Genomic DNA, 27,740 nt, shown 5'->3' with positions numbered 1-27,740 from the left:
GAGCATATGCGTAGGGGCTTTTCATGGGGTATTATGAGCCTACCAATTTCGGCTACGATTTGCATGCCCTCGTGTGGACAACTCTTTCATTCTTCCGCATTCTTGTAATAAAGAGCCACTTCGGTATTTCAAATGGTTAATCGTGAGCAGGTAAGTGCGATTGGTTGTTTGACGCCAGGGGAACTGTCGTTCGCTTCATCTTCCAGTCCACTAGATGGTGGTAAATCGCTTTGTATACAAAAAGCCCCCCGCCCCTCTTCTAGGGATGCTCCTTGGTTGTGACGTCACACATGCTACGGCTTCAGGACCTCCAGTTTTCTGGGCTTTGTGAGAAAACGGCGTTGTGATGTTTTTGTGAACCACTCAGGTAACACGAAATTACACGTTCACGTACACTTCATTATACGCGTATCGTCCAGAATGAACAACATTTTGTTATTGGACGTTTTAGCGGATCGCACTGGGATTAATCCGCAGCAAATCACTGAATTCATGCTAACTCTGCTACCATTATATATATATGGATTTAAGGTATACTTTGTAATTTTAGTTTCGGCTCTTGCATTTTTTAATATTGGTCCTAGCACTCAACTGATGTAAAGTAAATGAATGTTAGGTGTCCGACATCTGCGCTCCATCTCCCATCACTCGTCTTTTGTAATACAAATGCATTATCCCATTCATTCTGCCTGCCTGTGGCCATCTGGATAGCTCGCACTAAACACTCGCAGTTACGCAGAAGTAGGTCATTTGGTCCCAATAATAATTTTCAAAGTATTATCTATTCTTCCCAAAATGCTGAATTTCTTAAATAATAACGACGGATGTTTATTTTGGCAATTGCAGATTACATGTCACATGTTTTTCTTCCAACCTGCGTGTCGTAAATGCTGTCAACTTTTTATTAGGATTGAAACTTTAAGCGGTCTTTTGTTCATTAAAAAAAACGCACACATTCGACAAACGTGTTGTGAAATTCCATACGTTTTGAACTATACCCTGCTTGTGCTCATTTAGGCTTATACGCATGCAGAAAAGACTGCACTTTTATCATTTACGGTAGCAGCCTGGGCTGTGGCTATCATATTAGAAGTGGAGGTAACGGAGAAAGCCAACTTTGATCAATTTTATTGAGAAAAAAGTGGGAATATGGGGATACAGTTTTCGATATGTTATAGATGTGCTCAACAATTTGAATTTGAAATTGGAAACATAAGCACAATGACAATGCATGTGTCATTTACTTGTGTCATTTTTTAAAATGAGGTAAATAGATTGTTGGGTTTGAAGTGGGCTCGATACCCTACAAATGACCCAAGGAGAGGTGTAAATAACAACACAGGAGTCAGCGATTAAGTTTTACCACTGCAGTGGGGAGATCTCGAAGAAGAGCGTGACCGTGTCAGCCTTGTTGCAAAGTCTCTCTCTCTCTCTGAGATTTCGGGCCGCAACCTTTTATTAAAGACTGTTACTGAGGTGTGGGGGTCTCACATTCCAACCGTCGCACAACATGAGTATTGTGCACCGTGGCAGAACTTACAGATAACTTGCGATTCAGGCCTTGACCTTAACATTGTTTTTAACACACACACACACATATGAGATAAGGAGGCGCCGTGGTGTCTGAAAAAGTAGTAGTTAGAATACATGAAGCAAAGCTGTTGCATTAATGAATCAGTCAGTTCATCTTACATAGATGACTTCATGTTCCGAGTTTAGTTAATATTGGGAAGCTTTTAAGCATTCACAAAATATGAGTGGTCTTTGTGGTCTTGATTTATAGAGACGTGTAAAGTAGTGCAGCACAGGAGCAATGCTGAGCCAAGTCCAACAGGAAAGTGGGCCCAACCCACTGAGCACCCAAACCTCACTGGATCCACTGGACAATGACACTGATTCTACTGAGGCGGCATCGAGTGCAGCAGGTGCACAAGAAGGGAGGGATACATCAATTGAAGAGAGCAGCGGAACCCAAATTGATAAAATACTCACAGATGATTCATGTGATCCACCTACGGGGAGTGTTGAACACTCAGACAACCCAGACGAGATGGAAGTGGATCAGTTACCAAATACAAACACTTCAACAGAGCTGACATTTGAGGCAAACAGAGATCCTGAGCCTGAAGAACAAAAGATAAAAAAAGTGGAAAGACGTTTCCCCTCCAAGAAAGCTATGGTCGACCCCCTGAAAATGGACATGACCAAGCCATTGGTTATGCCCCTCACATGTGAGTAACTTGACATTAACACATCATTTTGTTCAAACTGAGCGAGATTGATGTGAAATCTCAATTTTTTTCCCCCACAAAAATTGGATTCCAAGTTCCAAAAGTAAATCATATTGCACTGAAGCTTTATTTGAAGAAAATCATGAATTGAATCAAAAATTCTGTTTAAAAAAAAAAAAAAAAAACACTTTTACCGAAATCATTCAGCCTTGGTTTCTTTGTCATGACGGGTAGTTAAAGGAAAATGTATAATGCATTTTTTTCCCACAAAATTTGAAACATTTCACCAATGTCTTAATAACATGTATGTGGTTAAAGATCATAAACTGTATCATGTTTTACACACACTGGTTTTGTCCTGCTCATATCACCCCGTTAAAGAGTACAATAATAACCTACCTTCTTCTCTATCTAAATGTAAAATCCAAAAGTTAATGAGTGAAACTATAGTCAACACAAAACAACACTGTAATATTCTTTTCACAGTTCAGCCATGGTGATTCCTGTTTCTAAACAAACGTCTGCTGTTTTTCAGCATCTGAGCTCTCCTTGCAGTGCATCGAGTGCCACATAATCTTCAGTGACACCAAGAGCAAACAGCGCCACCTGAAGTTGAACCATCCAATGGAATATGAACAACGTATGCTGCAGAATTCACTTTTCGCCTGCTATCACTGCGATAGCCACTTCACCAACTCCACCGAGCTCATGGCACATCAAAAAACTCACGTTGAAAGGAAACCCTACAAGTGTCCCTTATGCAGTCAGGCCTTTAAAAGGTTATTTGAGCTCACGCTTCATAAGAAAGTTCACATCGGGAAGAATGGCTACACCTGTCCCGACTGTGGCAAAACGTGCAAAACAATCACGCTGCTCAAGTACCACAGTCGTGTGCACACTGGAGAGAGGCCATATGTTTGCAAGGAGTGTGGGAGCAGGTTTAGCATGTCCCATGCACTGCAAAAACATATGCTCTCCCACTTGCCAGAAGGTGCCCAAGAAAGGGAAGATGCCAAGACCAAAGCACAACGCAAAAAAGAACTTGGTAAGAGAATGTATTGCATGCAAAGTACAACCGAATTACATTCCGGACCAGCCTTGCGATATATTAAATGCCCTGGGTAGAAACCGTGTATTGTACTACTATTGTACTAAACTAAAATTGGATAATGTATGATATTAAGTCTGTGATTCAGTAAGGCTGCAAAAGTGATACAAATATGGCTGCAATATGGCAGATGGTGAGTTTCTAACCTGAAGCATCACTGAGCATAACACTAACTCGCCTAAAAGTCAAAGGTAGAAAATATGCTTAGACCAAAATAAATAAAAAAAAAATAAAAAACTTGCAAGATAACCCACACTACAAAAATCAGGCAAATTTTCCATTCCTGCATCCTTGACTTTATTACATCGAACTCTAAATCTCTTCACAACAGTATTACAGTTCACGACTTTTATCTAATTACATACATTAGGAAATACTTAGGAATTTATTCACAAACTCCATTTGTATTTGGAAGTAGGGTACTTAGCTGTTTCCACTGTGAAAGTGGAAAATAAATCTTTTACTCGGTAAACAAGCGTAAAGACAGCCACAAGCATTATGCAAGCTCCTCACAATGTCTAGGTTTCATTTTCATTTCAGTTAAAAATTCCACCTTAAAAAATGAATTTCCGGTAATGTACAGTTGAGTATGGCCCCGGCCATCCGCTCACTGCTTCAAGCAATGAATATCTCGAGTGGAGTTGCATGTTGACATACTTCATCTTTTAGGTTGGCCCCAGAAATTGGAAACCAAAATCTTATTGGTTCAGAAAAAATAAACAAATAAAGCAATTGTGTTAATTATAGGAAAAAAGAAAAAAATAAACAAATAAAGCAATTGTGTTATTTTAATTATAGGGGGCCTGCAGACTCGTGTTTGAAGGCCCTGGGAAATTTTACGCCAGTGTAGCAACACACAGCGGAGATCTGATTGGACCCAAACAAATAATAATAATAATGGTAACCTATAAACAACTGTAGGCTGTGCAGCCAAGGCAGCACACACAATTAGATGAAGACAAAAGAGTGTTGGAAATAAATGTATACAATACTTTACAAATTAATACAATGTTTTAAACACAGGTCAATGCTTTTTAATTTGGTTTCGGCTTTCAGAGAAGGCTTTGGAGGCCCTCACGGCACACCCCTGCAATATGACAAGGGATGACTACTTTTATTTTAACTGAGTAATTGTATTAAATGGCACAATGTATTTCTGCTTTCTTTTGTCTTTAGATGCCTCAACACCCAAGTATCCCTGCTCATTTTGCAAGGCCACTTTCAAAAGTCCCAAGACACGTCTTCGTCATCTTACCAACAAGCACAGTGTATCACTCAATTCATTTGGAAAACCCATGCGAGTCAAGTCAAATCTTTTTACTCCGGTAATAACGCCGATATCCATTGCCCAATCATCATTGCTACAGTTGGAGCCCAATGGACCACTTCAAAAAGTTGATGGCAATATTGACACGGAGCCAATACGAAGGCTTATTGAATCATTGGGAAATGTCCAGAAAGTAAATCAAGTTGTTATTTTGGGTCAAGTGCCTCCTCATGCTCCACCGTTGGAAGTTCAGCACATTACCGAGCTGTCCAAACCAACCAATTTAAACCTCAAACCCCTCCAATCAGATTCTATGGAATTGACAACGGTTGAGTTGAAAACAGGGGAAGCAAATCTTGTGAGCAACTCATTTGATCCGATGGAGCAAACAATCATCCTGGAACCCATCACACCTGATGGACAGTTAATCAACCCGCCCTTCACAGACTTGGAATCACACGTCATGTCAGGTGAAAGCCTGGCACATAGTCTTGCTCAAAGTGAGCACAGATTAGATCCAGAGGGGGAGGTGATGCAAGAAATGCTTCCAGAACCAGGGATGGATACTATTAATGCAAGTACATTTAAACCCTTAGTTTTCCATAGTAAAGGAACAGACCACAAGCATGACCTTGAGCAGTCTGGCATAGTAGAACTTACCACTGGTCAGACACTAACCGTGGAGCAGCATCAATCTCAAAAAGAGCCGCAAACGGAAATCCCAACCCCTTTATTGGTACCAACTACTGAATTGGAGAAAACTCCCTATCAAAGTATTCCAAATGAGCATGATACTGGCTCACCAGTCCCGTCGTTGGGACCCGTAGTTGAGCAGCACTTGACATCTTTACAAAGCACAGTCCCATTGTTGGAGCCTGCAGATGATCGGAACTTAACCTCTTTGCAGACAAATCAACAAGATCTCCCCATTTCCACTTTTGCCTCTCCACTTGCATCCACACAAAATTTAGGAGAACACGATGCTAACTCGCAGGAGGTGGTTCAGTCACAGATTCAAAAAGTCAGTCAAGATCAGGTCCACTTAATATCTGATAGCAGAAGTTCCCAGGAGTGCCAAGAGAAGACTACACAAAAAGAGTTACTGGTTGATCTAAATGATGACAGGGATAAAACGGAAAGTCCATCTGATGTCACGAATGCTTCTGCTAAAAGGGATCCTTCACATTTATCCAGCAAGCAAGGACCAGAACACTCAGATCTACCTGTGAATGTTATGTCAGCCCAAGAGCTCGTCAAAGTGCGCAAAAGAAAGCCAGCCAGGGCCTTAATAATACAAGGTTATATGCAAGAACTGATTGGCTCCATACTTGATGAAGATTTACAAAGTGATGGCAAACCAGCTAAACGCAAAAGAACAAAAAAGGCTAATCTTGTTAACTTCAGCCCACAAAAGAAAGAGAAGAAAAACAAAAAACAAGGAGTGCCTTCTCAGCAATGCCAGTCCCCCCAAAAGCAGCCCCTCATGGAGGGGCCACCAAATCTGATAGAGAATAAAGTGCCATCAAAGAAGAAGGGAAGAATTGCCACGAAAAGTAAAAAAACAAAGAACGCAGCTTCTTCCGATGTCAGTATGTCATCGTTAACCAACAATTCACAAGTAAAAGAGAAAACAAGCAAGAGGAAAATGACAAAAGAAGAAAAAGCGGCAAGAGATCGGCAGAAAAGTAAACAAAAGCCTGCAATTAAAAAGAAAATCCAGTCTAAAATGACGCAAAAAAGTCATTCCAAAAGCCCAAAGATGACAAATAAAGGAAAAAAGAAAAAGGAAGACACAATGAGCCCAAAACCCAACCAAAACAAAGGCCAAGCTAAGTCACCTGCCACACAAATAACACAAGACTCTCTCCTTTTGCTCAAAGGGCACAAGCAGCCCCAACTGAAGGTTCACAAATTGGACCCTTCCAAAACATCTGGGCAAGAAATTTCACCCCGAGACAGCAAAGACAACCAGGCAGTCCCTAAAACCAAGACTGCAAGAAGTCCCAGCAACGTTGGGAAGAAAAAAGGGAAAGCCAAAAAGAGCCAAAAGACTCTGTCTTTGCTGTCATTCCTAAATCCATCCCTTCAATCGCCTGAAAGCCAGCCCGTCAAGCCAAAGGTCAGTCGAAAACGCAAAGCTTCCCTAAACGTGGAGACTGAAGGCGTAATCACCTCTCTGCATTCCAAGCGAGCATTGGAATGTAAAAACTGCGGTGAGGTTTTCAGTGAAGTTGCATCCCTCCAGAAGCACAAAGCCATGGTGCATGTTTTAGAAAGCCCCGAGCTTACATACACTGATGGGAACATTTTCGAAGGGGTCTCCAGGTTAGATGTTGACTGTCAAAAAAGAGTCATTCGACTGATGAATCCCAAAATGGGCTGGGATCATGAACCGGTGGCGTCATCAGAGGACAGGGAACGAAACGCCTCTTTTCCCGCTTTGATACCATCTCCGTCATTATCGGCTGATGAAGGGCATGTCCAGTCTGCTGTATCTCCCAAACCATTAGATCCGATGAAAAGCAGCAGGACTTCTGATTTGGATCCTCTTCTTGCAAATGCCACTCCACTGATTGAATCTGTAGTGTCCAATGACAAAGAACGTATGCCCGAGGACCTATCTGAACACCAAACCCCCATCGAAGAGGACATCAAGGAGGATGCTATTCTTGGAGTAGACGTTATAACAGTTGGGGAGCAAAATCAAAGCAACTGTGCAGCTTTGCTTCAAGACAACCTTTCCCAAAGTGAAGCCCTTAAAGCCTCTAATTCTGTAGCAAAACACTTCAAACAAACAACTGATAATCAAGCAACATCTGTGAGACGTTTGCAGTCAGTGTCTTGCGCCACGCAACAAGTAGGATTTAAAGACGAGGAAGAGGAGGTGCTAGTCCACAAGGAAAAGAAAAGACAAGGAGCGCATTTGAAAGTGGATGCAATGTCAAGAAATGGGTTGGAACCAGGTGCTGTCACGGGAACTGAATTTGAAGAAGAAGAGTTTTGTCAGGTCATTTCTGAAAAACGTGAATATACTTCCCAAATCAATGATGAAGATGAACCGAGTGTACAAACACCCCTGACACATCTTCACCCTGGGCCTGTAGAGGTCCGTAGAGGCCCTTCTGCCACCACAATTATCCCCCCAGTGCCCTCTATTTTGAATGAATCCAGCGTTTCTCAGAGACAACCAGACAGGGAGAGTCCAGGAATCTATCTTGAGAAAATTGTCACAGCTGAACCCGGGTTGGCTAACAGACAGAGACCGGTAAGTTTTAGTTACATCGTGTTATATATGACATAAACGTGGATTTAGTCCTTTATTTTCTTTAACAGATGTGGTTGTAAACATTTATCTTCTGCTACATTTGTGACTAGTCCCAAGTACTGACTGCATCGTTTAGTTTCGACCATCACACGAAGTTGTGATTTGTCAGTCAGCAAATAATTCGAAATTAAAATTTTACATAGTCCGTCCTGTCTTTTGTAGACTTTTGAAAATGCGGGTGTTATCGAGTTTAGTCTGGAATAAAGTGCTTTGCTATGGCTCACTCATGAGCGTATTTGTTGCCATCATTAGCTGTAGCTGTTGTTGCAGATGGGTGATGTTTTGCATTTATGTGATAGGCTAAACTTGAGCTGCTTCCGTGGTCACCAGGCTACTTCTTAAGAAGGATGCCTATTACTCTTATTTTATCAAAGGTGTCATTGGGGCCTTTTAAAAGTTAGATTCTTTTGACTGACAACTTTCACATGATCTTCCATTTTCACATTTTCCTTCTGCTCCAGAACTTGCCCACCCACCTATAACAGGAGCCTATCAGGTTCTGCCAAACATGACATCCAATCAGAGTGTGATTAGCCTTTGATTTCCAACCCCCAACAACTGAAGCACAAGAAGCTCGATGCATAAAAACAGATATACGCAGAATACATAGAGAGTATAAAGTTAAGTTTAAAAATGAACGCGATATAAAAACAACATACGGCTTTACCTAAGACTGTAGTCACTTGATTGCAATCAATCTGTTTATCTGACACCCCTGACACATACCACTTTGTTATGAGATGTGCTGCTTTAAAAATGTTCCAAACAACTACAACAAGGCTTCCAGCGCTTTGACAATTTTTTAAAATATAATTTTGCAGGCTTGGAAGCGCACTGCGGAATATGAGATGCAAGCTGTCATCAAGCTTGAAGAAAATCCATCAGATCCGCTGCTTGGTGCACCCACGGGTCAAAAAGTAAGCGACCGATCCGGAGCAGGCATGCAGCCACAGCACAACAGAGACATTCGGTCGGTTCTGGTGAAGCGAGAGAGCAGAGTCCTACTTGATGATGCTCGGTCCACACCTGATAGTGGACAAACACAATGGAATGTGGAGCACGTCACTGATCAAAACTCTACCAGCTCACGTAAGTACTCGTTTCAGAATTCAACACCGAGGTCAAATGAACCGTGACTCAACTTTTTGTGCTTTCCAAATGAAATGTTGTTTTTTTTTTTTTAATAGAAATTGACTGTTTATTTGCTCCCAGTCACAGACACTGAGGAGATATCCAGCGAGTGTCGCATTTCCCCCGACCTAAGCAGCAAGCAGTGCATCTTTTACCCGGTGAAGGTGGAAGAGAGGGAACTTCCTCTGGATGCTCCATCTGCTAACAGGGGAAGCCCAGAAGAAGCAGCCACTGATGCCCGACACACTCCGCATCCAACCACAGCCTGCCATTTATGTGAGTCCCTGCTGTTTTCAGATGTGTTCACACAGTACAAAAACTCACTGAAGATGTTTTGAACTGTCATTGTGCAAACAGATGAAGATACTCAGCAAGAGTACCATGATTTGAGAGGTCCAGAGATAATGGATGTTCAAGGCTTCGCAGATGGACAAGGTTGGTGGCAGTTTCTGGAGAAATTTACCGTGAATGCTGAATGAAAAATAATGGGTCTGTGTGGCATGATTTTGAATGATAATTGATATATTAAATGATGTGGAATGATAGTGAACGGGTCATTTTATTGTGGGAATTTTTGGCCTATTGAAAATTGCCACCAAATGCTTTGAATTTCAAATGTGACTGATGATGTGAATCTGCTTTGTTGAATTTCTCACTGAGAATAAAAAGTGGATTTTAGTGATGAGAATGAATAATTTCTGGTCAGTGGGATATTTTGACAATTAGAAAATTGTTCCAGAGGTGAACAGAAGGATGTCATTGTTTTGAATTTTAAATGGCAACATTGTGATTTTGTTAGGATGAACGTCCAGTTGTGAATGAATTGGGAGTTTTTGGTTGAAAATGTTGAATTTTGGCAAAAGTGTAAAATTTTGAAATAATAGCTTGCGGGCCTGACTTTTTAAAAAAAATGTTGGAATCGGCTTAATTAAGATAAATAGGAAAAACAGTAGTGAATGTTTTCAGCATTGACACAGTTATTGTGCAAAAAAGAAGTGCATGAATAAATGTTGTAATATCTATTTACTTAAACATCTGCAATCAAAAATTTAACCACGGACAACTTTGAACTTTCAGCCGAAGCAGAAGCCGAGTGTCAGAGTCCACCAGACATGCGGAGCTTTCTTCTCCAGACTTGTGATGACATGGATGAAAGAGTCTTAGAGCTGTCGCAACCACATGTTGACGCCGAAGCAGAAATCCTGTCTCATTTTGCCCAAAAACAAGGGCACTGCTCGCAACAACCAGGCATAGCAGTAAGACCGTAAGGGGAAAGTTTTTCTCTCTACAAAAAAAAACACTTTTTTCTAATTAAACATGTCATTGGCAAATGTAGGTTGTGAAAATTGTGAACTGTTGTTTTGATTGTTGTGTTACAGTTTAAGTCTTAGACACTGGGTTTATAGCGATTATTTAAAGAAGTAAAAGCCTGATGGAAAGGTTCCAATTGTTTTTGTTCTTTGTTCAAGTCTGTTGAAAGCAGCAACAAGAGAGACAACAGAGCCTCTTGAGTACTTCTCCAGATATTTTGGCTGGGACACCTGGACAGAAATGGCCCGCTGCACCAATCAAACATACGATTGCGTCACTGCGAGGGAAGTTGCCCAGTTTGTTGGGATCCACATTGCAATGGGCACTTTGAAGGTTTGCGCATCCAGTTTTCATTTTCTGTGGCTTCCTTTTGATAGATTCAACTAATTTAGTTTGACTTCTTCCCCCCAGTTTCCCAGTCCGCGACTCTATTGGGACAACTTGACGAAGGTTCCCTTGATTGCGGAAGCAATGTCTCTCTCCCGCTTCCTCCAACTGTCGCGGTTGCTCAAGCTTGCCTCCCCTGCTAAGGATCCACACAATAGTAATATGCGAGAAAGGACTCGTGTTGACTATTCTCATCGCCCTGCAAACCGGAGCGGCCAAAGGGGACTGCCAAATGACTCTGTGGACCCGTTGTGGAAGGTTGTGCCCTTACTTAGCCGTTTCCAAAAAGGCTGCAAGTCACTTAGAAGACAGGGTGACTTTGCAGTGGATCAGTATTTAATTCCCCTAGCTAGTAAAGTGCACGATAATAGGCTAGCTTTGCATAGCACCACCTTGATTGGATTTGGGGGGATCCTCCTTCATGTGGACCTTAAAGCTGATCTCTCCGATAAAGAGGATGCCATGGAGAAAATGATTCCCAAAGGCAGCACTGTGTTTCTTTGCAAGCAGGAACTCTCCACTCCCGCCATGCTCGAGCGCCTCCTGGTGGCCGGGATCCAAGGCGCGGGCCGAGTGGGCGGAGCACAGGGCCAGATCGGAGATGAGTTTGTCAGCTCGGACGGGAAGCTGATCCTGCGCAGGTCGCACCGCGGCTTCATTCTTTGCACGGCAGGAAACGGTCACAAAGACATGGCGTCTCTCATCAGTAACTTCGAGAAAGCTCAAGCGGCGGCTCGCCTCAACAGGGATTTGTTGAATCTTTATTCCATCCCGGTTGCCACCTCACCAACAGGCTGGCCTCTCGCTGTGCTTTGGTACCTAACGGATATGGCTTTGGTCAACTCCTGGCTTTTGTACAGACACGATCACACGGCCATATCTACAACGTTGTCTCTTATGGACTTCCGATTGAGCGTATCCAAAGCCCTGATCCACTCCAGCGGCTCAGACCCTCAGACTTCTGTCCTCCCTCAACCGTCCCCGGTGAAATCACATGCCAGAACCGACCCGCCTAACCCCGGCACAGTTGAGGAAAGCCCCCTCCCTGACGCGGCAACACGCTACGACGGTTCAGGCCACTGGCCAGAGCAGCTAGCCGAGGGGGAGGGGGGCAGGTGTCGTTTCGGCGACTGTCAGAGGACATCGCGAGTTCTTTGCCTCAAGTGCTGTGTCTTTCTTTGCATCTCACGCAATCATAACTGCTTTTTGAATTTCCATAACCAGACAAGTTCAGGAAACATCTAGCGCCATACCTGTCGGTTTTACTTTTCTGTATGTACTTACTTGGGTGATAGATTAGTTCATCCTGTCCGAAAAAGTTTGTCGCAATATTCATGGGTTGATGAAAATAGCATTGCAGCATCAGTTTTGTTCTTTTAATGCTTTTGCACGATCACAGTACACTGTTTTTTGAACTACACACATTCCATTACCTTTCTTGTTCCTTTTTTTTTTTTTCCTTTCTCCCTTGTTCACAATGATATGCACTGGTACGTTTGTCATGAAATAATAATGAATGAATAAAGTAATTGTACAGTATGTGATCTTTAAGAGTATTCATAAATACTCTACATGAACAATTTTGCACACTATTAAGGCTGTCTTTACCGTGAGGGTTTTACCAGCCTATGAGTTATTTTTTAATGATTATTTAACACTCTAAGATGTGTGTTTCAGAATTTGTTTTTGTATGGTTTTGTTTGCTGTGTGAATAACATTAAATGTTTTTTCAAGGTTGGAACTTTGAGGCATACATTTTTATTGCACTGAAAAAAATTGGTGTATAAAAGAACTGCCATGAAATTCTGCCAGTTTTTTTTCTCACTAAAATTATGTCCAACAATGAACAGCACTTGTCTGAAATAGTTAAAATAACTACACATGTACATGATTCATATTTGTTACATCTCTATATAATATTAAGTGCCTACACAGTATGTATTACTTAGTTACGGGACTTAAAGGGACAGTGTGTAAGATGTAGACCATTTTTCATTCAAAAGGAATAAATGATTGTAGATTTCAAAAACTTGCAAATGAATGTGTTCTTATTGACCGAGTTATCATTATATTACATGTGGGGGTGGCACTTCTCCGGAGGCGGACATGTTTGTTATCGCTACGGACTATGGTAAATGCCGCATCGCCTGCTGTCTGTAATGAAAAACTGCCAAATCTTACACACTATCCTTTTAATGAAAATAAAAGAACATTGAGTTCTAGTATATGAGTGAAACTTTATGGATGTATTTTGTGCAATTGTGATTTTCCCATACACGGAGTGTCAAGGTGAGTCTTTGAGCCAGACTCTGGCTCTTTGAGCCAGAGGTGGCGTTACACCTGGGATTGGTTGCAGAACACTTACAAACGTTTCACACTCCATCACATCCTTACACCTAAGGACAATTTAGTTACCGGTGAATGTAGCATGCATGTTTTTGGAAAACGGAAATAGAAATTGGGGTAGACCCACGCAGGCATAGGGTGAACATGCAAATGACTCAGAGAAGCCTGGTGCCTCTTTTTATACCACCGATCTCAGAATTGAGCTAACTGCTCGTGCACCATGCCACTAAAAGTGATTGAGTTCTATTGTTTTCTATTGATTTCTTAAGATGGCATGAAGAACACTTTAAACAAATCAAAGTACGGACACATTTTCCCCCCTAAGTCCCAACTGCAGAAAAAAGACAGCAGTTGTGAGCCACTGCTAAATGAAACTTAAGACTGAAATGTTTTAATGAAATGTGAGATTAAGCGTGAAAATGTTGCCACTGTACACATAATAGTACAGAATCCACGGATATGTAAACATCAGATTCAAAAGAGGGCAACCAATGAGATTATCCAATATTACACGTCACCAAACTTTGATCACGCGACCCAACAATCTCTAGATCAGACATAACCAAATGACAATTTTTAAAAAATAATGTTGCGTGCGCACCATTCGAATTACACTTTTCAAATACTGCGTGCTATCTTGCGCGCGTGCAGTTAGTGTATTTGTCCGGAAGGTTCGTTTTTCTTCGTTTACTTCGTGGTTGTGGACGGCAGCCATCTTAGTTGTCCTAACGGCTGTCATGGTCTCGCAACAGGAAGTGTCCGACTCGGTTCTGTGCGCTTACCTCTCCGGGGTCAATTCTGTCAGTCCAACTACATTCAAAGAGCGAATTGAGGTAACCTGCTTATCCGTCAAAATGCTATTTTGAAACCGAACTTGTCTTTATATGCATTTGCTGTCAATTTGCAAAATGTGTTTGTAGACGTCATCCGCGGGACCAAACTTGGGTGAGATGCGCGAAAAGTGTACGATCTTCTTTGAGCGGCATTCTGTGTTGTTAGCGCTAACTAGCAGAGCTTAGCATGCTAGTGTAGTACTACGTTGCTTCGCCAATTTGTCATTTCTGTACTCTCGTGCCTGTATTTACTGCACTTTGCCGCGAACTATTGTCTTATGCGCACATTGCGAAACGAATACACAATTAATACGTCGACAATAACGGCTGGAAGTGCTTGCTACATCGTTCTAACGAGTCAGGCGCGCTAGCGGCCTGAGAAGGTTGAAACGCGAATGAACGTGAACCGAAAGATAAGCGCGAATGAAACAATTCAATAAACATACGTTGTTATTACGTTGGGCGTGTGGATACGTTGAACTCAAGCCCGTGTCAGTAATTAATTAGACCGGGAATATTTCGTACCTACCGATTGTGTTTTTCTTTTTAATATATCTGTGCGGTAAGATGTTTTGATTTGTACGTGTATTCTTAACCTAAAATTGATTGATCGTTTTCTGGCAAGAAAAATAAACACATTTGCAGATAGTCATGCTCCGGGTGATTCTACGCAGACATCAAAACAAAACTGAATTTTAAAGCAATTTTCAAGTGGATATCGTGAAAGTTGCGGAAAAATAATTTCGGCAACTAGTCAATTTGAAATGTTTCATGCAGGATTTCGCTGTGGATTTTTGATATTCCACGATGGATTCCGACATTTTAAACATTGAAGAAATTGTGATGGGACGAGGACTGCCAAATCCGACCCCACAAGCCCCCGCTGCAAAACCCGAAGAGCCTCTCAAGCGGCCCATCTCTTTGAATGGACCTCTTGCACCCACTGCTCAACCCTGTGAGTAAAAACATAATTTGCATAATAATACACCAAACTCAATCAAAACTGAACTTAAAACAGTAAACTATCAATAATATGCCACTCAAATATTTTCAAAGTAAGAAAACATTTTTTCAAAATAACTTTAGTTTTGGATATTTGGCTGAGACACATATTTCCTGACAAAATGTCATTTTGGGGGGGGTGTTCGAGATGATGTTAGGGATTGGCATCTGAGAATAATTTTCTCTATTTTGGGGAAAATCTGGAAACATTATGAAATAATGACAATAAAATCTGGTAATATCAGCTTTATCTTAGTGATTTCAACATCCCCCTTATCCTTCCATTTAACCAACACCTGCTTTTCATCAAAACAATTTACCCCATACACAACATTAACTCGAGCACACACACAATAGTCACCTAAATAAAAAGAAATATTCATGCCCATTTCTTTAAAAAAATATGTATGACTTCCAACTTTTGTAGGGCACTTGCACAGGCATTCTCACTTGCTGCCTTTTTTCCCATCTTTTCAGACCAGCATGAAAATCTACAATGTTTCCAGTGCTTCATCACCTTCTGCAATGCCAAAGCCAAGGAAAGACACATGAAGAAGAGCCACCGGGAAGAGTACAAGCAACAACTTCAACAGGTGTCCTTTCTGCTGCTGCCAGTCAGTCATATAAAACTAGACTGACACACACACACATACACATACTCTCTCTCTCTCTCTCTTGCTCTCTCTCTCTCTCTCTCTCTCTCTCTCTTTAGCTAGATACATAGTAGGGCTGCACAATGAATCAAATTTTAATTGCAATCACGATATTGGCTGCCGCGTTTAATTAGCTGATCCTCACCGATATTACACCGTAATGTATGGCTAATCAAGCACTTTGTCATCCGACCACCAGGGGGGCAATGTTTTGCACATGTTTGCATGACAAAAGCTTCTGCTTTGTCACCTAATATTATTTATCAGTGTGAAATGGCTTTGAGTTTCTCACCTGATTCCTAATATATGTAGTGCTGTCAATTGAGACCCGTTTTGAAAAAGCCGATTGGCAAAAAATAGCAAAACATTCAATTTGAAATGACCGAAAATGACAGCTAATTGATTCACATTTGTAGTAAGTAGGCTTCATTTTTTACATTGGTTTGCACTTAGCAAGTATGTTAGCTGTATTGCCCTGTGTGCCAAGTTTTTACCAGGTCGTGGGTGATTTTTTTAGAAATTATTATCTTCTTTATTTTGTAAGTATCAAGCCTTGTTTATGTACTGTTTGTTTTAAAAAAAGGGCACTTACTCGAAATGTGATATGATGATGAATAATCGTGATTAATAATCGTGATTTCGATATTGGCCAAAATAATCATGATTATTATTTGGGCCATAATTGTGCAGCCCTAATATATAGATAGACAGCATAGGCTACACGAATACCCACAAACCTTTCTTTTTTGTGAAAGCGTGTGCATTGTAGATTACATCTATTCTCATTATAGTTATATTAGCGTTATTGCCAATGGTGATTTGAAATTTATACTGCAGTAAGTAATGACAGAAATGAGACTTGATAAAACTTCTTTTTTTTTTTCTTTAAGTGCAATATATTGCTATTTTTCTTTCATTCTGGAAGGGATCATTAGCATTTCAGTTGATTTTGCTTGCCTATTTGAAATATAAGTGAATTGAGGACACGAAATGATACAGACAAAAAATAAATTTGACCAGGAGGCACAGGAAGGCCTTCCTATTTACCACCATATTTAATTCCCCCTATACAAACTCATTGTAATTGTGACTTCTGCGCTCAGTGTCAGACTGTGGTGCGTTCTGGATTACTTACAGATTCAAGTACATCCTCAAAGAAACAGTGATTGCTCACAGAGGGCTTCATGTACTTGATATGAGCCAAGTAGGGCACGGTAAATAATCCATTTAAATTTGAGTTTTTGTCACAACCACTGATGAATACTTTTTTTTCTGCAGCGATCTAATTTAAACAGTTGTCTTTGGAAGAATGTATGAGACTTGTTTTACAATTACAATTTTGTATTTAGCGTCTCCTTTTATCCAAATGGTGTCCGCACATAGTTTGCAGTAACTACATGGCTGTAAACAGAGATGATCAAGTTTACTGTCAGGTGTAGACAACCGAGTGATTGAGATGATTATGTTTATCAACTTCTTCGATCACGATTTTTCCTAAAATTGAATAGCAAATATATTTTGGTTCATTGTTATCCTTTTCCTCGGTAGTAAATCAATCCTAATTTCTTGTGCCACTTTTCCACAGGGGAACACGCTGTTTACATGTTACGTGTGCGATCGCACGTTTTTATCATCTGAGGAGCTAACGCTGCACCAGCCGACGCACAGCAAGGATGACAAGCCCTTCAAATGTGCCTACTGCAAGGAGAGCTTCAGAACATTCACTGAAGTGAGATCAATACTACCTTTTCTTTTTCGAAAATTATAGAGCTAGGCAACATAGGTTTTCATTAGGAAGCAAATTTGCCTCAAATTCTGCGGTTCTGGGTTGAAATCTAGGCTCTGGCCCTTTGTATGTGAAGTTTTCATGTTCTAGCTGTGCTTGCGTGAGGTTGACCAGAGTAGTTGGGCTTCCAAAACTGTCCATAGATGTAAATGATGACAAATGTGAGTGTGAAAGGTTGTGTGGGGAAAAGTCAATTACAAGACAGTCAGCTGATAAGCTCCAACCCACCCAAGAACCAAATAAGAAAAAGTGGTGTAGAAAAAAGAAGGATGGAGGGATATTGTTTTCATGAGTGATTCCTGGGCTCCTTGTTTTGCAGCTAACATCCCACAGAAGGCATGTGTGTCCAGAGAAGCAGCTGCCGTGTAAAGATTGCAATGAAACCTTCAGGAGCGCAGCGATGCTGCGCACACACCGTCTGGCCAAACACCCTCGCCCCGATGTTGTGACAACCGAGCAACCGGACAATCCCGCAAAAAGTCATTGTTGCAAGAGGTGCGGCCAGTGCTTTGACAGCGAGTCGGAGGTGAACGAACACGAGCAGAAGTGTCCCGAAAGCCAGCAGAGCAACGGCGCCGCCCTGCCGGCCAAGAAGCGCGGCCGGCAAATCAAGGTGGAGGAGGTGGCAAGCTCTGAGAAAAGGGCAAAGCGAAAGAAGAAAGATGAGGCGGAGGTTTGCGAGGAAGGGGAGGGGGCAACGACAGGCGACTCTCCCGAGACGCCGGCAGCCCCGGCGGAGGAAAAAACAAAAGCGGGCGCAACAAAACGAGGGCGCCCTCCTAAGGCAGCAGCGGCTGTAAAATGCGAAGGAGAAGAAAAAGAAATCGCCGCGGCTGATGGCGCTGAAGCAGCAAAGGGGATGAAAGTTCAAGCGGAGGCTGCGGCGCCCAGGCAGCACGCGTGTCCCGAATGTGACCTCTCCTTTCCCAGCATGCTTCAGCTCCGCACTCACAAGAAGGAGAAGCACACCGTGCGGAAAGCCCACCCTTGTACCGAGTGCGAGGAGAGCTTTGCCCGGCCCGAGCAGCTGGAGGCGCACATGTCGCGTGCGCATGCCGCCGGCCGCTTCGCGTGCCCCACCTGCGGCAAAAGCTTTGGCCGTGAGCGCACTCTGAAGGCTCACGAGAAGACCCACCCCGAGGAGCAGCCAGAGACCACCAAAAGATAATCATGACTGGCAGCGAGAGGACAAGAAGAGTCCTGCACTTGGTTTTAAGATCCCCTTTTGTAAGCTGATGACATTTTTCGCATTGTAGGAAGTTTGGATTACCAGCTATATCTTACATGGGACATCTCATTGACTAGCTAAATGTTTCCTTATTGTTAACTAAACAATAGTTGATTTGTAAAAAAAGAAGTTTTGATTCACTTAAAAAAAAAAGTTTGTTTTTATTTTTCATGTGTGGTGTGAATTTATTTTCGTTAACAAAAATAATTTGAAGTGCATATTTTGTAAGCTATTAGATGCCATGTTTTAAATGTTTGTCAAAATACTGTACTTCCTCTGGTTCATATGTATTTTTTACACCTAATGTTTTAATCATAGCTAAAATAAAATAACATGCCTACATTTTTCTAAATAGATTATTATTATTATTTGCCAAGCGCTCTTGGTTCAATGTGGACAATTGATCCAATATCATCATTTTAAATTTGTATCATTCATTTCTTCAATTTCTAAATGAATGCTTTCTTTTTCACTGAGGTCAATTGCTGTCATAAGACATTTCATGGATGACATTTATGGCTCTTTAATGCACCATCATCCAGTCCCATAGTAAATAATGTATATTATGCGTCTTCTCTTGATTGTTTCTTTCCCACTGCTGTGTTTCGACAGTGCAAATACAAAAATAAAAAAGACTCTAGGCCCTGCAGGCTTTTGAACAAGTCATTTGTAGTCTTTACTTTCAAGACCTCACAATTCTCAGTTTACAACATCACAAGTCAACATGTGAGCAAGGTACACACCCTTCTTCACTACCTCCTTTCAAATAAAGATTTTAAAAAGTGAATTAATTGTGCTACACAAGTCTAAATAAAAAAAGGCATACTCAAAAAGTAAACACCGTACTACAAACAGTGGAAAAAAAATGTTGCATTTGTGCTCAAGGATAACAATTATGTGCATTGTGTACTAGTTAATATGTTAAAAAGACCTAATTGACGATATTAAAATGCTGTGTGCAAACGTTTAAACTAAGGGAAAAGTCGAGTACAGAAATGCAGTATGCTCTATGAAAGTGGTTCTCAAATGGGGATACGGGTACCACTGGGGGTACTTGAAGGAAATCCAGGGGGTACTCGAGATTTTTAATAAAACAAACATGCAAATGTACTTTAAGAATAGTTATTGAATAAATTAAATGTTCCAGGAAAATATAAGTTCATAAAACATGTTTTTTTGTTCGGTGAGTTATTCAAATTCTTTATTTTATTAGGCCAGATTCTCTCTCATACCAGAATGGTTCGACCCAATTTGTCACGTGCCACCTCTCGTTACCTGTCGAGTTATTTATTTAGGGTTTCTCTATGATCCCAAAAGAGGACACTTTAGGATTTTTTTTTCTGTGGAGAAATATTTATTTATAATTATTTATTTTAGAGAACAGTCTGACGCTTCATGTTGATTGTTTTTTGTGGACAAATATTTCTTAATAATTAAGTCAATTATTTATTTTTTTGTGAACAGATCTCTTCTCTAATCCCAGGGAGGACGCTTTGTGTAGTGTTTTTCTGAGGACAAATATTTATTTATAACTATTTCTTTTTGAGAGCAGGGCCGACTCTTTAAGTTGATTATTTCTTGTGGACAAATACTTATTAATAATGAACGTATTTGTTTTTGATAACAGAACTCTTCTATGTTTCAAAACAGGACACTTTATGTTGATTATTTTGTGGACCAATACAAATAACGTTTAAAACTTTTTTTTTTCAAACCAAAAAATGCTTTGCAATGATTAAGGGGTGCTTGGCTGAAAACATATTTCAAAGGGGTTACGTCACTAAAAAAAGGTTGAAAACCGCTGCTCTAAAGTCCCCCCAATTAGTCAAAACACGACATTTTGATTCGCTTGCAAGTGTCACATGATCAAACTCAGAGGACAAATGAACCGTAATTGGTAGTGACTTGAGCCCTGAGTAACTGTGGCGTAATTTTTTGTCGACAGCAAGTGGCAAAATACTGTAATTCCCTCTTCAGCTGGATAAAAGCGGATGAATTCTGATAAATTATTCCAACAAGGCAAGACGCCGTGTTTTACGAGCGGTTACCGCACGGAATGTGAATACTGAAGGCACCAAGGACTGGGCTTTAAAACCTGCAATACCATTCCGAAACAATAGGTGCGCCCTCATGCCCACTCTCTACTTCCTGCCTTTGTGATGCCTTGTTTTCATCGCGCCCCAACTCGACTAAGAGTTAAGAGTTCACTGTAATTGCCTCGTTAAAACACATCGTTTTGTTATATAGCCGGTGGACTTCTTCCTGTTTGGTTCTGCCATTTATTCATGGACTGACTGTTGACCATTCGGGCGGTAGACCCAGAGCATACCAGAGGCAGGTGAGCGGCGTGCTTCGTTCAGGTGGAGTCCTGCTGTAATTCCAATGATGTTTTCCACAAAGAAACGTCGAGAGAAAGTCACGCTTGACGGGCTAAATATCCGTAGAGCTGTTTGACAGGTGCGGCTAAAGATTTGCTTACAGCAAGCGTGTAGCGAGAGCGCGCTGGCTGTGAATGTTGGACGTTGAGGGCAAGCCTGGCGATTGGCCGTTGTGACGACATCTTAAAGTACAAAGAAACAGTTATGTTGAAAGAGACGATTAAGGGATAGAAGACCTCGAGCCAAGGAGTTTTTGTGTACAACAGCGGTTGTTTCACACGTGGCCACAAACGAGAGGAGTACGGTTATTTTAACGAAATCTAACCAAGTAATTGCTTCTGCATTCCATTCTCCGGCTAGCACAATGTCTGTGCAATACACAATCGATATCCAGCTGACCGAATTGGGCTTTCCCGACGTCCTCCAGACTCAGGAAAGCCTTTCTAGGTCATGTGACGACTCACAGTCACCTTGTCCCTCTCCCGCTTTGACCACCCCTGACCCACCCAGAGGATGCCAGCTGGTAAAAGCCCAGCCGTCCCAGCATCTCAAAGGTCAACAGGCCAGAGTCTCACCTGGGCAACAGGACCACGCCTCACCTGTATTGCAGGAGCCGACTGTTCGCATCACCAACCAGGCATCACCAAGTCAACAGTTGGAGAATAGTGGTCCGACGACACCTCTGCAAGGCGATGGAAACAAACCACCGACGCCCCAACAGCAACCGGAGGAGACCGACTCCGATGATAGTGATGTTTCAATGGCCGGCCAGGAAGATGAAGAGGACGCAGATGAGGATGAAGAGGGGCTTGACAATGGTAGGCTGTGCTTTCGATGTGTACATAAATAAGTTAAGCATTCATTTTTGTAGTACGTTTGATATTGAACAGTATAGTCCAGGGCATAGACACTACACCCAGTAGGACAAAACCCTGCAAATATGACAAAAACCTGAGTAGTTGGCATTTCCCTCAAAAGATTTATTATTACCTATCTGTCAAAATATGGTGCCAAAGAACATGTTTACATTTTCTTCCATAATAGGTGGACAACAAACCTCAGCTCTAAGGCGGTAATTTGCTAGTAATTTGTGTAGGCAAATAATGTTGACGAGATAAGACAATACTTACAACACTAACATTGATTTTAGCCTGGGTTGTTTGTGGAAACTCCTGAGAGTTTGCAAGCCCACGTGGGTTCTCTCCGGGCACTCTTGCTTCTTCCCACATAAGGGTTAGGATTGCATGTCAGGTGTATTGTCCATAGTTGTGATTGTGTGCCCTACAGTTACCTGGCAACCAGTTCAGGGAGGCCCCCGCCTACTGCCTGTAGACAGCTGGGATAGGCACTAGCGAGCCTTGTGGGAATAAGCGGCTACAGAAAATGGGTGGATGTTTGAAATGATATCTGGTGTTTCTTTTTTCCATTATTTTTAGTTTCAGATTTACTGAACCATTAATGGACTAATAGTTGTCAAGCTTTTTTTTTTTTTTTAAATCTTTCGCCTGTAAGTTTTTTTTTATATCTAATACCCCAAAGCAAGCACAAATTATGTTTGGATGAAAGAAAACACAATTAATCTATAATAAATATACATATTGACAATATGTACTTCATATGTTTATGCAGACTGGTGGCATGCACTTGTCATTTACCATAAAAAAGTAAAATGAGCTGGAGTACACAAGTTTCATACTCCAATTAATTTGCTCTTCATTTGACCAGATGTATAGTTCCTCTTGCCAACGTCTGACTTATGTACGTGCAGCAGGACGTGGGCTTTTAATTTGGTTTCATTTGCATTAAAAACAGCATTAAATACCAGTGGGATACAGACTAATTTGATACAGACAAATGTAAACATCTTTATTTTAAGTGGAATCAAACACATTTGAACTAGTCACAACAGGGCTCAAAAATAAGGCTCAAAATAAAGCCTGACTACTCACCCTCTGAAGATGCCTAGCGGACGTGTAATGCAGAGCATTTTTCTTGGACGCTTTTTGTGGTGCTCAAGCACCGCCAAACTAAATAATTTTAACATTGAAACGTAGTATTTTCACAATAAAATTACAGCTTCTCTGACCCAAGAATTGCTCATGAGGCAGAGAACCCAGGAAGGTGTTCTGCCTCTATGGCAGTGCTGTCATCTAGCAGCATTTTCTAGGTATGCAATTGTTCTCCTTTGCAATGAACTGTGCTCTTTGTATGAAATTCCCAAAGCATCATTGTTATATTGTCATGGACAAAAGACAACGAATGCTACAATCTCAAGCCTCAACCATCCTTGTCTTCTCGACAGAATCAGCAAATTCTGGAGACTACGTCTGCGGCGTGTGCGGAGTGAGGTTTCCCTCAGAATTCAAACTGCAAGACCACATGAACCTGCATACGGGAGCGCGCCCATACTGCTGCGCCGAATGCGGCAAGCGCTTCTCGCAGATCCAGAACTACCGCACGCACCTGCGCACGCACGGCTCCAACAAGCTGGACCGGCCGCACTGTCGGATCTGCCTCATGTCGTTTGCTTCGCGTAAATCTCTGGAGCATCACCTGTCCATCACTCACTTTGAGAGCGAGTTCTATGAGTGCGACCTATGCAAGCGCGTGTTCACAGACCTGAAAGCCTGCAAGCATCATGTGGCGTTGCACACCAACAAGCCCGAGGTTGTCTGCGAAAAATGTGGACGCCATTTTACCCAGGCCAAGTCCCTCATGCGCCACCAAAGGAAAGCGTGCTACCGCATCTTCAAATGCACCGATTGCTCCGAGACCTTCAGCAGCAAAGACTTGTTGCTCAAACACAGCTTCTCCCACCTCGGCCTGTTGCCTTACACGTGCATAAGGTGCCGCTGTCATTTCCGCTTAGCCAAACTCTACCGCCAGCACAAGTGTGAACCCGAGCGCATCCACTGTGTGGCGTGCCTTAGAGAGTTTTCCAGTCAAGGGGACTTCCTGCGACACAAGAAGGACACGGGCTGCTGGGGCAGCCATGACGCGAAAGGGGACGAGATCCGATGTCTGGAATGCGGCCTCAGCTTCGGCAGCTCCGAGGAGCTGAAGAAGCACGCCGGAGCTCACCAGAGGGTCCTCAAATGCGCAGAGTGTGGAAAGGGATTCCGCTCGGCCTTGTTGCTCATGTCCCACATGGGCGGCCATGCTGGCAACACACCTTGCCTCTGTCAGACCTGTGGACTGGGTTTTCCGCATCAGCAGAACTACAACAGCCACCTCAAAACATGTGGACAAACGTCCCCGCCTCCCAAACCTGCGGTAAGTGCTGTCACTTTTGCACAACTAACTCATTATTATTTCAAGAGCTTTAAAACTAGGGTTTAAATCTCATGGGTTCGACAAATCTTTTCAGTTTTCATCACAACCTTTCCTGGTGCTTCCCACCCGATGCCACCATCTTAAATTTCTGTAAATTTTGGATGATAAGATGCAACTTTTTCTCATGATTTGAATTCTGTGGCTTATACAGTAGCAGTGCGGCTTAGCTGCAGTTTTTTTTTTTTTTTTTATACTAGCCACCAAGTCGCATTCCACTAGTAAAGCAAATATGTGTCCCTGTTCAAGGTGTTAATTATGGAACCACTATAAATACAACTGAAAAGATTTGAATCAATGGCGGTGCTCCAAAAGAGTTTTCAAAATTTAGTATTCAAAGTTTAAAGTTTATAAGTTTAAAAAGATCTCATATGAAAGTTTGTCACGTATAAATTTGATATGTATACATGTGTATGATTGTATATATGAATTTTGTGCAATGGGTTTATATGTTCAGTAAAATAATCAATTGAACAAAGGGAGACAAGAAGAAGACATTAAAGTTGATTTTGATTTTGAACTGCCAATTGCTTGAATTCATACGCTTGAATCATCGCCATGCTGCTCACAAATGAGGAAGGCAGTGCTGTGGCAGTGCTGTCAGTATTTAGGGGGTTTTGTCTTTCGTTCATACTGTGCCCTCTCACAAACTTTTATTATTTGTAAAATTGTATTATTTGCTCTTAGGAACTTTGAAGGCTTCACTGCATCATTTTCCCAAGCGGGTCGCTGCATATTTTGTAGAGTGTGTTTTGAGCATGTGAATCACCTGTACCAACTAACCTATACTTTAAGCAGAACTATTAATTATTTTAAACTTATAAAAAAAAAAAAAAGTTTTTAAATTGGCAAAGGTCAGAAGATTTTTTTTCACTGACACGCTGCAAGTTCACAAAGAGTTCCAAAGAGTCGACACATTTTTGCAGGTTTTTCTTTCGCCTATGTTAAAAAATTTTTAACATTCAAAAGCACTTTATTGTAAATCAGTCGTTTTGCTTGTAATGAATGAACATTAGGTATTTTCAGGAATGTCAAAGTTATTGTTTTACTTTTGGAGGTTTTATTATTGAAAAAAAATAACTCAGCTAACTCCATTCTATTTACATCTAGTAGCAGATGAACTCTTGTAAACTTGCCACCAAGCTTCAAGGAGAGTCACCTGCACAAATATGGATATTTACATTGTTTTTCTTTAAAAAGTTCCTCAATGATTCATTGGAAAAATAAAAAATGTTCACTTTGCAAAACCAAATTCCAACACTGTATTAGATGTACATTTTGGGTAAAAAAAAAACACCCTGCTGATGTTACCTTGAGTGCAGTGCTCAAGGACAGAACTTAACCTTATATGTGGGAAATTTTGAGGGTTTATGTTGGATGACTATCGAAGAAAAAAATGAGACTGATTTGGTAGTTTAGGTCATGAGAACCAACGTCTTGAGGGATCGGCCAAAGCTCCTGTAACAGTCTTTCCAAAATATTCATGTTTTTTTATTTCATGATTTTAGGTTAATTCCAAGATTTTATTCAAGTATATACTGTATTTAATACAGGCATAGAAAAATGTGATTAATCATGATTAATTCAGGGAGGTTTGTATTTTTTTTTAGTTAAAATACTCTGACAGCCCCCAGTTATTTTATTCATTATAGTTTTTTTTTTTTTTAATGAATTGGCTAATTATTCGTTTAGCGGAATTTTGTTTTATCAAATAACTGCATCTGCCTCGAACATTTCCAGAGTGGTTTTGCATTTTCGTGAGTTACTTTTGCGCTACCGTATCATGTTGACAGAGACGAGTGATTTGAAATGGTCACAGGCGAATGCACCTTTCAAATTTGGCATTCTTTCAGACGCTGGTGTCAAACATAGTAATTTTTATAAATGACAAAATAAACAGCTTTTGTATGACAGGGAGTGTTTATCTGTAACAGTTATTTTTGTGTTCCATTGTAGAGTTCTACAAAGAAACACACTTCACCAAAGAAGGATAACCTTGAGGCAAGTACCACCGCAAATGACGCCCTGAATCCAGCACCGGCACTCCCTGAGCCTATCCAAGTGCAAAACAGCACTACTGCATCTGGCACCAACTCTGCAGTTCTCCAGGTCGCGACCGGGGGTGGGCTTGGCCCAGACGGTTGTTGGAAGCTCACCCTTGACAAAATTCCACCGCCTGGTTCCAATCTCCTCCTGTTGGTTCCCACAAATTCCGGGGCTCTGACACTTCAGCCTGGCATCACACAGGTAGTCCCAGAAGTCCAAAATCTAACAAAGCACCAAAAGTTTCCTCCCCGTCAACCCCTCGCCAATTGGCCTATCCAAGATGCCGAGTGTGAGCCAATGGATTTATCCAAGAAAGCGCGCTATCCGACATCTCCTTCTGCGATTAAAAGTGAGCCAGAAGAGTTTGAGTTGTCCAGAGAAGCATTGAAACAAGAATTGAACAACGACTTTGTTATGGATCTCTCCACAACATCCCCCACAATAAAAAGTGAGCCTCAGTCTGCTGACTCGACATAGACGCCTTAAGAGGACATCAAAATGGAGCTTGATGTTTTTGTCGTCACCCTATAATACAATATGATGGGTTTACTCAACAGACTCCTATATAGTATGATATTTAGCGTCCTCGGCAATACTGGTATTGTTTTAAGTATTTGTATATTGTTCTCACTGTTCTTTAAATAAAGCATTCCGCCTTTGGCATATTAGGATCTTTTTTTATTTCTAAAGAAAAGTAGTACTCCTTGGAGAGTTTCATGGTACTATTACATTTCTTGCTCAATTTGTACAAGAATTTGTTTTAGTTCTTTAATAAGTGAGAAATAATGAATTACATACATGAACTGGGTTTCTTATTCCGCAATACTTGAAAGAACGTTTCCGTGATACAAGTTTCAAATGTTTGTTTATTCCTGAAAATTCTACAAATAGTTATATATGACGTAAACACTTTGAAACGACCGACGGTCTGGGGAAAAAGCACGCATGTTGTCATTTACTTGGGTTACAACAGATGTTTGTTATGTCTGTGGATCAAACTGAAAACTGGCTGATGAGAAAGTTGTCACCAAATTGTGTAGTTAACAAACAATGTGGTGTGCTTTGGATTACGGTCTGCTGTTATTTTACGAGCGATCACAAATATGATCATACCTGTTTTAGTGTCTACTCAGGAATAGGGCTTGAGACTTACATTTTAGTGCATGTGGTAATTTTTTAAGCAACGTTTGTTGTTGGCGGATGAATGTCGTTCAATGTACAGTACACTGATTTCACAAGTCACTGTAGCACAAATAAAGATTTGTGGGAAGGAAGATTTTGGGTCAACGTGATATTTCACTTACCACCTTCAGAGTCAATAAGAGTAAATTTGTGTATTTGTGATACACTGTAAAAGTAAGCACATTGTACACTGTAT

The 27,740-nt window shown here is 41.3% G+C and overlaps 3 protein-coding genes across 4 annotated transcripts; all 3 read left to right on the top strand.

Annotated features, from left to right (window-relative positions):
* The first annotated feature begins 303 nt into the window (after positions 1 to 303).
* LOC148425489 (uncharacterized) lies at positions 304 to 12,797 on the top strand. The gene is made up of 10 exons (XM_088409296.1): positions 304 to 367; positions 1,784 to 2,231; positions 2,767 to 3,276; positions 4,516 to 7,871; positions 8,753 to 9,020; positions 9,144 to 9,338; positions 9,420 to 9,497; positions 10,140 to 10,326; positions 10,532 to 10,706; positions 10,785 to 12,797. Exons 2-10 carry the CDS (start codon positions 1,814 to 1,816, stop codon positions 12,003 to 12,005), a joined length of 6,408 nt encoding a protein of 2,135 aa, XP_088265422.1. The 5' UTR covers positions 304 to 367; positions 1,784 to 1,813; the 3' UTR covers positions 12,006 to 12,797.
* A 955-nt stretch (positions 12,798 to 13,752) lies between these two features.
* LOC148425488 (uncharacterized) lies at positions 13,753 to 19,272 on the top strand. The gene is made up of 5 exons (XM_088409348.1): positions 13,753 to 13,939; positions 14,717 to 14,894; positions 15,419 to 15,534; positions 17,180 to 17,323; positions 17,700 to 19,272. The coding sequence occupies exons 2-5, from the start codon at positions 14,747 to 14,749 to the stop codon at positions 18,546 to 18,548; spliced, it is 1,257 nt and encodes a 418-aa protein (XP_088265474.1). The 5' UTR covers positions 13,753 to 13,939; positions 14,717 to 14,746; the 3' UTR covers positions 18,549 to 19,272.
* A 1,494-nt stretch (positions 19,273 to 20,766) lies between these two features.
* LOC148425487 (uncharacterized) lies at positions 20,767 to 27,636 on the top strand. 2 transcript variants are annotated; one of them, XM_088410800.1, is made up of 4 exons: positions 20,767 to 21,509; positions 21,597 to 21,804; positions 23,289 to 24,259; positions 26,273 to 27,636. In XM_088410800.1, the coding sequence occupies exons 1-4, from the start codon at positions 21,351 to 21,353 to the stop codon at positions 26,837 to 26,839; spliced, it is 1,905 nt and encodes a 634-aa protein (XP_088266926.1). In that variant the 5' UTR covers positions 20,767 to 21,350; the 3' UTR covers positions 26,840 to 27,636. The 2 variants fall into 2 exon arrangements, with proteins under 2 accessions (XP_088266926.1, XP_088266925.1); XM_088410799.1 differs by having other exon boundaries at positions 20,767 to 21,804.
* Positions 27,637 to 27,740: the final 104 nt, after the last annotated feature.

Source organism: Hippichthys cyanospilos, chromosome 3 (assembly GCF_059441005.1).
Source record: "Hippichthys cyanospilos isolate Australia breed blue-spotted pipefish chromosome 3, RoL_Hcya_1.0, whole genome shotgun sequence".
Classification (NCBI taxonomy): domain Eukaryota; kingdom Metazoa; phylum Chordata; class Actinopteri; order Syngnathiformes; family Syngnathidae; genus Hippichthys; species Hippichthys cyanospilos.
This window is presented reverse-complemented; position numbering and strand designations above follow the sequence as displayed.

What these genes read in the sequence shown, in the direction of transcription:
- LOC148425489 (XM_088409296.1), top strand. Translation starts at nt 1,814, where the DNA reads ATGCTGAGCCAAGTCCAACAGGAAAGTGGGCCCAACCCACTGAGCACC. An exon ending in TCAAAACTCTACCAGCTCAC is followed by an intron (nt 9,021 to 9,143) that starts GTAAGTACTCGT and finishes ATTTGCTCCCAG; the next exon opens with TCACAGACACTGAGGAGATA. An exon ending in AACCACAGCCTGCCATTTAT is followed by an intron (nt 9,339 to 9,419) that starts GTGAGTCCCTGC and finishes TTGTGCAAACAG; the next exon opens with ATGAAGATACTCAGCAAGAG.
- LOC148425487 (XM_088410799.1), top strand. Translation starts at nt 21,351, where the DNA reads ATGTCTGTGCAATACACAATCGATATCCAGCTGACCGAATTGGGCTTT. An exon ending in TGAAGAGGGGCTTGACAATG is followed by an intron (nt 21,805 to 23,288) that starts GTAGGCTGTGCT and finishes TCTTCTCGACAG; the next exon opens with AATCAGCAAATTCTGGAGAC. An exon ending in CCCCGCCTCCCAAACCTGCG is followed by an intron (nt 24,260 to 26,272) that starts GTAAGTGCTGTC and finishes GTTCCATTGTAG; the next exon opens with AGTTCTACAAAGAAACACAC.
- LOC148425488 (XM_088409348.1), top strand. Translation starts at nt 14,747, where the DNA reads ATGGATTCCGACATTTTAAACATTGAAGAAATTGTGATGGGACGAGGA. An exon ending in TGCACCCACTGCTCAACCCT is followed by an intron (nt 14,895 to 15,418) that starts GTGAGTAAAAAC and finishes CCATCTTTTCAG; the next exon opens with ACCAGCATGAAAATCTACAA. An exon ending in GCTTCAGAACATTCACTGAA is followed by an intron (nt 17,324 to 17,699) that starts GTGAGATCAATA and finishes CTTGTTTTGCAG; the next exon opens with CTAACATCCCACAGAAGGCA.